Source organism: Dromaius novaehollandiae, chromosome 1, assembly GCF_036370855.1.
Source record: "Dromaius novaehollandiae isolate bDroNov1 chromosome 1, bDroNov1.hap1, whole genome shotgun sequence".
NCBI classification, from domain to species: Eukaryota; Metazoa; Chordata; class Aves; order Casuariiformes; family Dromaiidae; genus Dromaius; species Dromaius novaehollandiae.
The window spans coordinates 189,920,520-189,932,973 of NC_088098.1; the positions used below are offsets into that span (position 1 = coordinate 189,920,520).

Here is a 12,454-nt window from a genome sequence, read left to right on the forward strand (position 1 = left end):
CCAGTGTTAAGATGAAATGACAGCTGAAAAAAAGATCAGTCTGGGGAACTTCTTTCAACATCAGTCTATTTAATGGTTTTAAAGAAAGTGGTGTGAATTTTGGATAGCTCCATATGTGGCCTCAAATATACAAATTTACACGTACAATGCTGTGATATCCACCCTGAGTTCAGGGAAGCAGTGGAGATTAGACACATGCTCCATGACTTCAAAAGGACTTTCACATGTGCTTAGGTGCTCCTCTGAAGAGAAACACATCCTGAAGTCTTAAGGTGGGTCCATAATGTTCCTTCCCCCAAATCAAGAGCCTGCTTAAAGCAAAAAAGAAAAGTTTTGCACCCTCATCACCTTAAAAACTCACATCTAAACGTAAAGATTTGTTCTAAGCGTGCGATGCTCAGGCGCAATGTTCAGCCCTCCTACAGCTGTGCTTTCCTTTTTAAATCACAGCTTCTCAAATTATGGAGAAGCTAACAATAATTTCAGCAGATTGCATATGCAGAGCTCAGGAATCACTTAGCTGTCAAATAACACAAACAAGGCAGCAATTCAGAGCTTAAGGCAAATAAACACTTGCCTGAAATCTTCTATTCCAGGATTACATACTATCAACTCAACCCAAAATTTTAGCCACACTATGTAATTCACTATATATTATATTAAATGTCCCTTTGCATTTTTTCCCTCCTCACTGATCAGCATTAAATGTTTTGCATTTTTCAGCCGGTGCCCTGCCCTCGCCACCTGGCCTTTTCCACCACTTCCCTGGCCGCAGCTTGCCAGTGGTTTCATGCTGGGCACCAGCTCTCTTGCTGCTGGCTTCTTGGAGGGGAGGAGGAAATTAAACAGATGGACTAATTTATTTCCTGTAAATTTAGGGTGCCCAAAAAAAAAAGTCACGAGATGTAAGGCAGTTCTGCACTAAAAATAACATGAAAACAAAAGTAAAAGATTTTTTTCATTAGGTGATTTCTGTGTTCATTAAAAAAAAAAGAAAACACTCACTTGCCTTTCCCAGAGTAAAATAACTAGACAGCAGTATAAATTCAGAGCAAGCGGTGTCACCCTTCCCGAACACATCTGGGACATTCCCATGTGTACCAGCAGCTGCATCAACATTTAGGCTCAGACTGGCAGCGACTGCTACACAATTGTATAAAAGGTGGCACCATTATCATCATTGTTTAAAAGGGAAAAAATTAAGGAAGGTGCCCTACCAAGGTTGGGAGGGGGGAAAAAAAAGGAAAAAAAGAAAGAGACATAAACCTCTACCTCCAGAGGCCAGTCCTGGCTCTGAGCACTGGATATCAGCTGAAGGCTTGTCACTGTCCTAACTCAGCATTTTGGATTACAGTTGCCTGAAGAGTCCTTCCTTTCATGCACCTTCATCCAAGCCTTTTACTGGACCCGGCTCCTGCAGGGAAGCACCAGCTCCGGGCCAGCGCCCTGCTCTGCGAAGGGCTCTGCCAGGAAGACGGTCCTGCTAAAGACAAAAGCTCACCACTGATGCTATGCAGAAACGCAAATACTGTCCTCCAGCTCATACACCCCTCCAACGACTCAGTAGTGCAAGTTTAACAAAAACATACAATTATAGGTGTCAGTATGAGGGCTTAAATTTGTTATTTCTTGCCTATGTTTAGCTATTCTAACTTCCTTATAGTCACTTAGGCATCTTCCGCAAGTTTCGCAGCAGTTTACAGTTTGAGATGTTATGGAAATATAGTTAGGAAATGTTAATCTATTTTCCAGATTATTTGAAGCTATTGAATAAACTCAAAGCTAACCTATCTTCCAGTCCTTTGGCACTTTTTGTGAGTCGAATAGCATGATCAGCTCAGAGTCCTTCACTAAGTCTTGTTGCTCTTTTCAGAACTGTCTCTGACTTTGCCTAGTAAGTACAGCATACTAAACTAGACCTGCTCCTTCAGCTATATATAGCTGTATATATATGTCACACGGATGATAGAGTCTTTACACACTTCAGTGTATCTGTCCATTTTGCAGCACCACAGCAGTAGAATGGGTCACAAACTGAATGTGAGCCAACTGCCTGACCTTTCTTTTTCTGCCAAACTAACCTTTAATACCTCTCTTTCCAATTTGCAAAATTTGTCGATTCTGTCCAACCTGTCAAGATGATTTTGAACTCAAATTCTGCCCTCAGTATGCTCGCAACCCCAACGAGCTCACCACACTGCACACTTTCCCTCCCTGCTCATCCTATTTGAACCGGATTGCAATGCAGTCACGTGAATCATCCGCAAAATCTCTCTTACCTCATGTACACTGTAACTTTGATTATACACATTGTGATCTTTGTCTTTTTCTATTTTCCATAATTCTTGCATTAACAAGCAGACACCTAACCTGAGAAGCAGACTGAGCAGACTGGTGTCAAGTTTCGAGAAGTGGGGAACACGTCAACTCTACGACCAAGGCAGTCTTAGTTCAGCCAGAATCGATCGCAAAACTTCTTGCAACTTCAAACAGCACTAAGATTTGGCCTGCTAGATTAATTTGCTGAATTTCTTGTTTTTATTTTTGTCAGGGGAAGCATGTTGAGTCAAGGACTTCTGAAAGCCGTGTCATGTAAATCAGACTGCTCATTGGCGATATTTTGCATATAAATTCTACGATCCAACAATTACTGCTAAAACTCTTCTTTTTTTGTCTCTCTCTCTCTCCAAAAGAAGAAAACATAAGACACAAAAGGATTATTTCTTAAAAAAAAACATTTTTACTGTAAGCACTCACAAGAAAACATATAAAATAGTAAAACAGTAGACCATCTTCTCCATGGGGCCATGTATAGGCACCTAAGGCATGTTTTAAATGTATATGTGCTGTGAAAGTAATCTCTACACATACAGAAAGGTTTTACGGTTTTAAAATGGAATTGTAATTATATTTAAGCCAATGCTGTGGATGTTTTCTCAGAAAAGCTCAAATATAATATAAAGAGGAAGAGAGAATAGTAAGACCTGCTCTAAGCACCGTTCTTTTCCCCTCTAACTTGCTGTTCATTTTTACATTAGGAAGAGCAGGATTTGAACCCCTGCTGAAAACAGTTTTAAGTTTGTGGAATTAAGTGGTTATTTCACATTGCTTAATGCACTAATGTAACCTTCTAGATCAGACTATAAAACTCTGGTCTGGGGACTTCAGAGTCCCTCAGCTCAGCAGCACCTCACCCCAGGACTAGATTCAGTGCACTGAAGCAGTTATCTCTATGGTCCAGACTCTAAATGTAAGCATTAAGGGATGAATTTCACATTCAGGAAGATAAAGTCATGGCAAGCTTTGGTAAAAACGTTAAAGTGAGAAAAAGGGTTGTCCACCCCCAACACCTTGATTTCTTATCAAACTAGAGCAAAGAGGGAAATTAAAACCAATTCAAGACATTAATACCCATTTACATTAAAATTCAAGTTATCACAAATCTTCTTAGTTCAAGCCCTTAGTTCAAGTCTTTCAAGCCTGCTATTACCATTCACACTAGCATAAACAGTTCACTCTGCTTAAGCGAAGAAACTGTCCCATTATTAGGAACTTCAAGGGATTCTGCAAGGTATCCAAAGAAAAATGATAGCCATGTGAACAAGCAATAGCTCTGCCTTTAGGGATTTCAGCAGGAACTGAGTGACTTCAAGGATCCTGTCCCAAACAGGAATATCTGTAAACATAATAAGTCAAAGAGGAAATCTTGTGTGAAGACAGAAAAAAAAGAACTCATACGTAGCAAAAAAAACAAAAGCAAAAAAAACCCCTAGGAGAGCAATAAGAATCACAGAACAAGTTCAGCAATGAAAATGTGTATCAGAAGAATGTGATACTTGAAAGCAAGTGAAAAATCTGTGAAAGAGATCTTTCAGAAAGTTATAGTCAGTGAAACACTGAAGCATTTTTGGTCCAAGAAGATGCACACAAATCCTAAATATAAACTGCTCCCACAATGACATGCCTAGTTAGGATTCTATGTAAAAATACAACTTCCAACCATAGAGCTCCTTATGCCACGGATGTTTTCACTTTGACAAGAAATTACAGTTTGGCAGATCTGAAAACACTCTTGTTATATGTGCTCTTGAAAGACTAAAGATTGTAAGCCTGAAAGAATGAAATTTGGTACTCAGCAAACAGTCCAATATAGAGAACTCTGAAAATTACAATTTTCTATTATTTTGCTATTTTTTGTGTGCAAAGTACCCAGTTCATTATAGAGTCACAGATCCTTTCAAAGACTAGAAGTAACTGGTGACCTGAAAAATCACAATCCATACAACCCAGCATTGAACTGAGTAGCAACTGTTTTGTGAGTCGAAAGAATGACTTCTCTTATAGCCTTAAAATTGTTGATGACACAACTCAGTCCTTCCTGTCACTGGTGGGGAAGAATGGTTTCTGCTGCACTAAGAATACAGTGCTTCAAATGTACTGTTCTTCATCTTCATTCATGAGCAATGACCACTTGTCACCTTCTTCTTCTACAAAACCATTATGTCTTGGCAGCTTGTCTGAAGTCAAGGAAGAGAGAGACACTTGACTAATCTGATCCCAAGGAGCCAGTCTGGATGAATCCCTCCTCCTATCATCCATTCCAATATGAACACTGATTTGGGAAGGATTAAGTGGCTTCATGCGGCCTTGAGCTTGTGCTTCGTAACTTTCTGCATCTGGCTTCTTATAACTAAGAAGAAAAGGAGAGAAGTTTAGTATCAAGAGGTTAATTTACAAAGGTGAACTCAGCGTTAGAACATACCAGACACTTGTGATAACCTAAGTGAGAGCTGCACTTCAGAAACAATGTTTAATGGCTAAGAGTACTGGTCATACAGCGTTAAAACATTTTAATAGGAAAAGAGAGAGATTCTCAAGATAAGGTACTTTAAGAAAAATTATGAGCTTGCTGAGTTATGAAAGGGTTCATAGTAGGCAGTTCCAGCAATTGCAGGGGAATGGACTTGATGACCTAAGAGACACTTTCTAACCCGATATATTCCAGGTCAAAAAAAAGCCCAGCAATGGCAAGTATGTATGGTCTTCTTCACATACATTTATGTATTCTTTGGAACCTAACTTCTATTTATTTGAAGTGAAGCTTCTAGAAGGATAATTATCCTACAGAGCATATTGTAATACAGTTTTCTTGAAGCCAAATACATTTTGGGTGATTTGTCAATATGTGACCATAAAGATACCCAGTACTAAACATATCAGCTTAAGATCAAAAAAAGTGAGGAAAAAAAACCCTTAATAGAAAAGTCTCATTTTTTGGATATCTACACACAGATCTTTTTTTAGGAGGAAAAGCCTGTAGTGGTACGGCTGATCCTGCAAACACACATGAGCACATATGTAGTTTTTATTCAAGTTAATGGTCTCACTGCGCATTTGAAGGATCAGAATCACGATGCCTTAACAGATTTCTCTTTCTGGAACCAAGGATTAGACAAAATGACCCCAAACTAAAGGACCGTCAGGTACTTTTGGGCATACAAAGCCCAAAGTGCTGTCTCTAACTTGAGTCCCATCAGCCGTACTGTCTACGGTTCCCCAATTGCTTAGTGTAACACAACTTGCCATTTCAGCTGCAGGGAAGACAGCACTACAGACACTGAAGAAGCTGCCATTGCAGCTGATCCCATCCAAGGCTGAAGCACGAGGCCAACAGGCATGAACACGCCTAGCAAAAAAGAACATGGACACATTATCAGCTGGTGCAGCTCACCCTGATATAGACACTTCTGTCCCTGTATGATTACCGAACAGATCAGGAGTCCTACAGTGACTTGCTGAGACCTCCATAAACACACATAGATCAACATATATTTACTTAATTTTAAATATGTCCTTGCACAGACTCAGCTATATAAGACTGTAACCACAAGGTAAGACTGGTTGTCCCTTCCAGCTACTCTGCATGTATGAAACAAAGCAAAAGCAACAGAAAGACAGGGTAAGGGTCCAGGCAAAAGATGGAAAAATTACTGATAAAGGAAAAGAAGACTGCCTGAAGTAGATTTTAAGGAGAAGTTTGGAGCCTGAGAAGACGTCTGACAGAAGCAGAGAGAATACAAGTAGCATGAGAGAAAGTGTGAGATTCAGACTGAATAAAAGAGTGAGCACCCAGAAGTGGGATAAGATCTCTGATTTGAGCTGATTTTGAATATACAGAAACTAAACCCCAAGTGCTGCTACGTGAAATAATACCCTAGGTTTCATTTTAACATATACAAATTTATTCTTAAAAGCTTAACATTTGGGGAAGAAAGATTTCTTCTATCAGCATGAAAAAAAAATCAATATATTTATTTTTTCCTCCTTTTGCCAAGCTCAAAAGGCTCTAGGAACTTCCCTTTGGGTGCTTGAGCAGGAAACTCTGCAAGAGGCACCACAGAGCTCAACTGTGCTGCCGTCTTCCACAAACTGAGCTCTGGCAGTCACCTACCTGCTGCTATGGGTATTCCAAGCAGATTATAAATCAAGGCAAGAATCAGATTTATTCGTATTCTTCGTACTGTTCTCTTTGATAAGTGAATACTGGCAACTACATCCAGCAAGTCATTCTGTAAGACAGAAGAGCAGTGAAAGAGTTTTCCACATGCAGTCCTCAGAATAGCAAACTAAAAAGAGGAGTGTCAATGACAAAAGGAGACAGGCCAAAATTATGGTGCTCACTCGGATAAGAACAACATCTGCTGCTTCGATGGCAACATCAGTGCCTGTTCCAATTGCAATCCCAATGTCAGCCCTGGCTAGCGCAGGGGAATCATTGACTCCATCACCAACCATGGCGACCTTCTTTCTCTCATTTTGGAGTTCCTGGACCTTTGCAACCTTGTGAGAAGGAAGTACCTCAGCAAAGACTTTTTTGATCCCAACCTATGTACAAAGAAAAAAACACACCTTTGTTGATGATACACTTTATGTTGAAAGGAAGAACCATTTGCTGTTCTGGGTAAAGGGGAAACAAAGGAAGATCGCTCAGACTAAGTTCTGGTGGACACAGCATTTGCAGGCTGCACAGAAAGCTGAAGAGCTGCATGCCATTTTCATAAGAAGGGAGCTGATTAGAGCCACCTTCATCTTCACTGCAGAAACACTGACAAACCACGCTCTGCCTTAGCCTCATGCCCCACAGGGCTTCTGAAGCCCTATTGCCTGGGAAAGACATAAAGGTTTTGATGGCTAACAGAGCCAGTTTTCAAAATAATCACGTTACTTGATGCATATGCACCAAAAAAGCTTTCAGTAAAATGCAACATAGCAGCCATATATGGTCAAGCATCTACGCTAGAGGCAGAGGTTCTCTTTTAAAATTTCAAAAAGTAACATTTTTAAAAGCTTTTAGCACTGGCTCAACTTTTTTCAATTGGAAAAAAAGTCAGTCCCCAAAATTCAATGAAAGTATAGATTGGCATGTACTAAGCTTGTTCAAAAACATCACCTGATGTGCCTGTAACAATAAATCAAAGCAAGTTTCTGAAAGATTCCTTTTCGTAAGAAAGAAAGGCAGGGTGGGAAAGCACTTTAACCACAGCCAAGCACAAAGGCAAAATAGTGAATCAGAATGTGAGAAGGATTAAAGCATGACACTGAGAAACAAAACAGAACTCACAACACATGAGAACATGTGTGTCACAGTGCTGGCTGAGCTAGCAGTTTGGTGGGTTACCTGAGGAATAGAAAGTAGCAGAAGGTAGAACAAAAATAGATCACTGAAAGGAGAAAGAGGGAAATGGAGATGCAGAAGGTGGAAATGTAGCTAGACAATCCCCCACTTCGCTTTAGTGGGAACAGGATTGGATGCTAAAGGAACTTCCCTTCATCACTAACAAAAAATAAGACTGTCTTTCAGTGAAGAGAAACAGGAGGCTTCAGTTCAGGAATGGGCTAATTACTGCAAGAAACTCTGTATCCCTGGAGAAGTACTGAATGCTTGTCCGCAATTGCATCGGAGGCTCCTTAATGCAGTAGCTGGCCTTTACCATAGCCAGCCTATAAGATTGACCTGATTTTCAGTCCGATTGAAGAAAAGATAGTTTTTCTTTAATACATCTATGGAAACTCTGAATTCCCACTCCTAATTCAGCAGCATAAGCAGCAGTGTTTTAGAGCCCCACCATGCATTTTTTTTTAACACAAACAAGAGGTTTGTAAAACCCTCGTGCTTACCTGAGTAGCAATAGCTTTTGCAGTTTTTCTGTTGTCCCCTGTTATCAGCACCACATCTATTCCCATGTTTTTCAGTGTGTGCACAGCAAGGGCTGCCTCCTGCTTGACAGTATCTGCTATTGCGATCATGCCACACAACGCACCTTCACAAAGAAACATCCTCTGAAAAACAGAGCTGTGGGAAGCAAAGCAGCAGCAGGAGAACAAGAGTTTCCCTCCATCACACCTTGCTGACTTGTAAAATAAACCATTCTGAGCAATATTCACATTCACAAGCTTGAACAACTGTCTAGAGTTTTCTAAGGGCTGGTCTTTCTCACACACATACTTCTCATTTATCTGTTTCAGCAGATAAATGTCTCTTCCAACACATATTGACTGAAAGTTGCATCCATGCTTCCTTCATATGATTTACAAGAATCTCATAGTGCTTTATTATTGCACATTACCTTCCAAAAGTCAGGGCTAAAGTAAGTTTTGCACCCCTGTATCTTCAGTTGCTATCATTAGCACAGACAGAAATGCCAACTATACATCAGGGCCCTTATTTTCATGTTAACAGCATCTGATTTTGCTGTATCACTGAAGGTGCCCAGGCTGAGACATGCAAGTGCCTCTGAAAATTGCTCTGTGGGAACAGCAAGAATATTTATCCAGTAATTGAGTCAGAAGCCCCATATCAAGATCATAGATCCACTGCCTATCTATTACCATTATAGCAGTTGCTCATTTTGAGGTATCGTCTAGGATCCCTTTCTGCCTAGCACAGAACATAACCTCTGTGGCAAAACTCATTTAGTCTAATCTAGTGTTTCCTCTTGTCCTTGAATGATCTAAGCAATTGTCACTTTTATTGATGAAATGTTTTGAAATCAGTGATGCAGTAGGTTGACTTGAGATCCTTAAGTGATATGAAGTCATTATGAGACATGGGTGTGCACTGCTTTTCTGAACAACAGTCCTGGGCAAACAGGAGGTTCAGAAATTAACACTTACATTAAAAACTACCCAGGAAAATCTTATAAATGTTGTTTTGAGGTGAAAGCTTCTTTTTAAGAACACCTTGAAACTTAACAGTTGATAAACAGTTTTGTGTAAAAAGTTAAGTAGTTTGTCACTAATGCTAAGACACAGATTAATTACTTTAGTTTGCTTTTATCCTTTCAACAGTAGCATCAATTGATATTTAAGTCACTTCAACAGCAGTTACCATCTATCGCAACTAGTATGGCAGTCTGTCCTTTGGTTTCATGGTCTGTCATTGCATCGTTAACATCATTTGCAATATGCATGCCGTTGCGCCGCATCCACTCGCGATTCCCAATCAACACTGAGTATGTATGAGAAGCTGATAGACCTTTGTGTACAGACAAAAGAAAAATGAGCAACTTAAAAATTGCAGACACAAGCCAGAGATGTTTGAGAATGACAGTGTCAAGCTGCATTAGCTACAGAAAAATATTCTGGAGATGTTTTCTTAAATTTTTTGGCATTTTGCCAATGACCATATCCATGACACTTTATCTGGTGACCTGTCCAACGGCATTAGCATTGTTTGACATGCTGCTGTCATGGTCAGCCAAAAACTCGTAGACACTATCTGAAGACTGACTCATAAAACCTTTCTGCTTCAAGACTCACTTTTGTGCCTGTTTATACATCAGTACACAGGAGATTGGTGGCATGAACTTAATGGACGTATTCACATATATTTGTCCTTGCGCATTTGCATTGTCTTTCTAAAAGGTGCCGTATTCACATTTTATAAATGCCATGCTGCATTGTTCTCACAACTAATGACTTATTTTAAATATAAAAGGTATTTTTGGTTTAAAAAAAAAAGTAGTTTTCTTCTAACAAACAATAAAAACAGCTTGTAGTGTACCTCAACATTACAAATTACATCTAACTTCACAAGAGCCCTGTGAAGCAGGTAAGAAAATATTACATTATAACTATGCCATTTGTGAATGGTGTTGATGATTAAAAGTCCTTATTTTAATTATTCTAATAGCTTTCCTCGAAAGGTCAGGAGACAGAATGTCTTCTGAATAGAACTGATGACCTTCTTGAGGAAGGCTTTAAATACTTTTTTTTCCTCTCCTACACTACAAAGCAGCAGAGTGGTTTCCACAGAGCCTGAAACAAAGAAAAATATATTGGCTAAATCAAAACATCAGGCACTGAAACTTGGTTTGCAGATTATAGCACATGTTCTTATTCATTTGTTGAATAGAATTCTTTTAAGTAAGTGCCTTGAGAGATATTTGAACAGAAAATGAAAGGTCCAAGTTAATATGAAACTAAAAAGTAGGAAATAAAATGTAGCACTAAGGTAACAGATGAAAAAGATAACTGAGATGAAAAAGATAACTGCTCTAAATGGGAAGAGAGGGCTAATTAGCAAACTTTGCTCTCTGCTGGACCATTTTGCTTTCCTAAAGGGAATTTGCTGGGTATGCCTTATTGCCTATTTATTGTATGGATTTTTTGAGCACCCATCTAAATGCATCTAAAATCCTTCTTTAGAAGCATTTAAATCCTTCTTTAGGTTTCTGAATTCCAAACAGATTGAGAGTAGGGGGAGGACAGAGTTTCAATTTTCCTCAAGGTGTATTTTTATCCTTCACGTTCCTTGCCTCTTTCTGCTGTAAATCCACCTTTCTATTGTTCCTAGTAGGAACATGGTAGGATTGTTTTACAATCCTGGTAGGATTGTTTTACAGTGGTTGGCACTGTTGGTTCATTAGCCCTCACACTGCAGCCGGCAGTCGCTTTGGGGGCAGACGTACCATCTGGTTCAGAGAGCATGATCAGTGTATTTTCTCCCAGGGGACCATGGCCATCCCCGCTCCTGTAAGTGTGTGGCTTATCGAGGCTCCTTTCGGCCGTGCCCAGGACAGCATCAATGCCACCGACTTTGCAGCTGATTCCACAGCCTGGGACTGCCTGAAAATCCATGCAGTAGCCCAGGCTCTGAGTACCCAGCTCCTGTAGATATAATCAGTATTTGTAATCAGTTTGTGTTATCACCACGTTGTACAAACATTAGATAACTACCACTGAAAAGAGGCCTCATTCCTCCTCTTTCCGATGACTGATTGACTGAAAAGCGTCATGGGCTATCAGTAGCACAGAACTAAAAAGAAGGATCTCTGCATGTGTCATGGTTTAGACTTCTAGAAAGGGACTGCTATACAAATTACATCCAAATCTCAACCCTAGCACCAGCAAACCATAAAGGATGACTTCTCCAGGTAGTCCAAGAACCAAGCAGTTACAAAGGTGGCTCACGACATCAGCCATGACTAGGAGGCATAGCGAGATACCATAACAATAAACTAAATACCTTCTAAGAAGAAGCAACTTCTAATCAACCTCACAGACAACTGGCTGTAGAGGATCAGGCTTTTTATTTTTATTCAATTTTTATATAAGTACAGCAAAAAACTATATCTAATTCTTGGAGTGATCTAACAGGATGATGATACTAAGGAAACTGGGTTAACTGTTGAGTGAGAGGGAGAAGCTAGTGAGTATATTCAGGTTGAGAGAATGAAATTCACAGGACACTATGAATTACAAAAGGAATGGAAAAAACACATTTATAAACAAGTTATTCTGGGTTATCTCTGGAATCCAGAATTAACTGCACCTTTCAGAATGACCTACATACAATTTAGGAATGATAAGGCTAGTAGTAAGAGTTTAGCAAGAGCTATAGCACTGTAATTCACACTAGCAATGATCCAGTAATGACTGATTCATGTGATAATTATGTCATGGGAACAAAAAAAGCATATTTGAAAACAGAAAGTATAAAATGCAAGACAGGCAGACAGATCATTACCCATACTCTCTTTTTCCTTCTAAACATATATATTAATTTCTAAACTTTACTGCTAAAGATTTATCATTTGACATTCATACTCTTGCCAATTAATTTTTTCCACAAATCAGCTAATGGCCAGAAGCCCAGTGACTTGTGATAGCAGGAAGATATTGATTATTTAAACCACACTTCTTATTTTGGTTACTATTTGTGCTTTCATTCCTCTTGCAACATTCGAAGAATACATGCAATATATAAACGACCTGTGAGGATTTGCCAAATTTGCAGAGATGAGTAATCTGTTAATTCATGAAATTCACAAATATCATGGTTTAATATGCAGGTTTGTTTTAAAGCTTTTTGCCTAATCTATTCAGATAAGGAAGCGATTAACAGAAGTGACCACAGTCAGGAAATGTGCAGAATGTCACCACACACATTTGC

The 12,454-nt window shown here is 39.4% G+C and overlaps 1 protein-coding gene across 7 annotated transcripts in view; it reads right to left on the minus strand.

Annotated features, from left to right (window-relative positions):
• Positions 1–2,717: 2,717 nt before the first annotated feature.
• ATP7B (ATPase copper transporting beta) overlaps positions 2,718–12,454 on the minus strand; it is a 45,721-nt gene continuing 35,984 nt past the window's right edge. For 6 of the 7 annotated variants that reach the window (XM_064504888.1, XM_064504887.1, XM_026108500.2 and 3 more), the window contains 7 exons: positions 10,971–11,169; positions 9,389–9,535; positions 8,179–8,321; positions 6,682–6,885; positions 6,452–6,569; positions 5,584–5,686; positions 2,718–4,690 (listed from right to left, as the gene is read on the minus strand). In XM_064504888.1, the coding sequence (XP_064360958.1) occupies positions 4,429–4,690; positions 5,584–5,686; positions 6,452–6,569; positions 6,682–6,885; positions 8,179–8,321; positions 9,389–9,535; positions 10,971–11,169 (1,176 nt within the window). In that variant the 3' untranslated portion in view covers positions 2,718–4,428. Of the gene's footprint in view, positions 4,691–5,583; positions 5,687–6,451; positions 6,570–6,681; positions 6,886–8,178; positions 8,341–9,388; positions 9,536–10,970; positions 11,170–12,454 lie in introns of those variants that run through there. The other variant, XM_064504889.1, reaches the window with a different exon arrangement.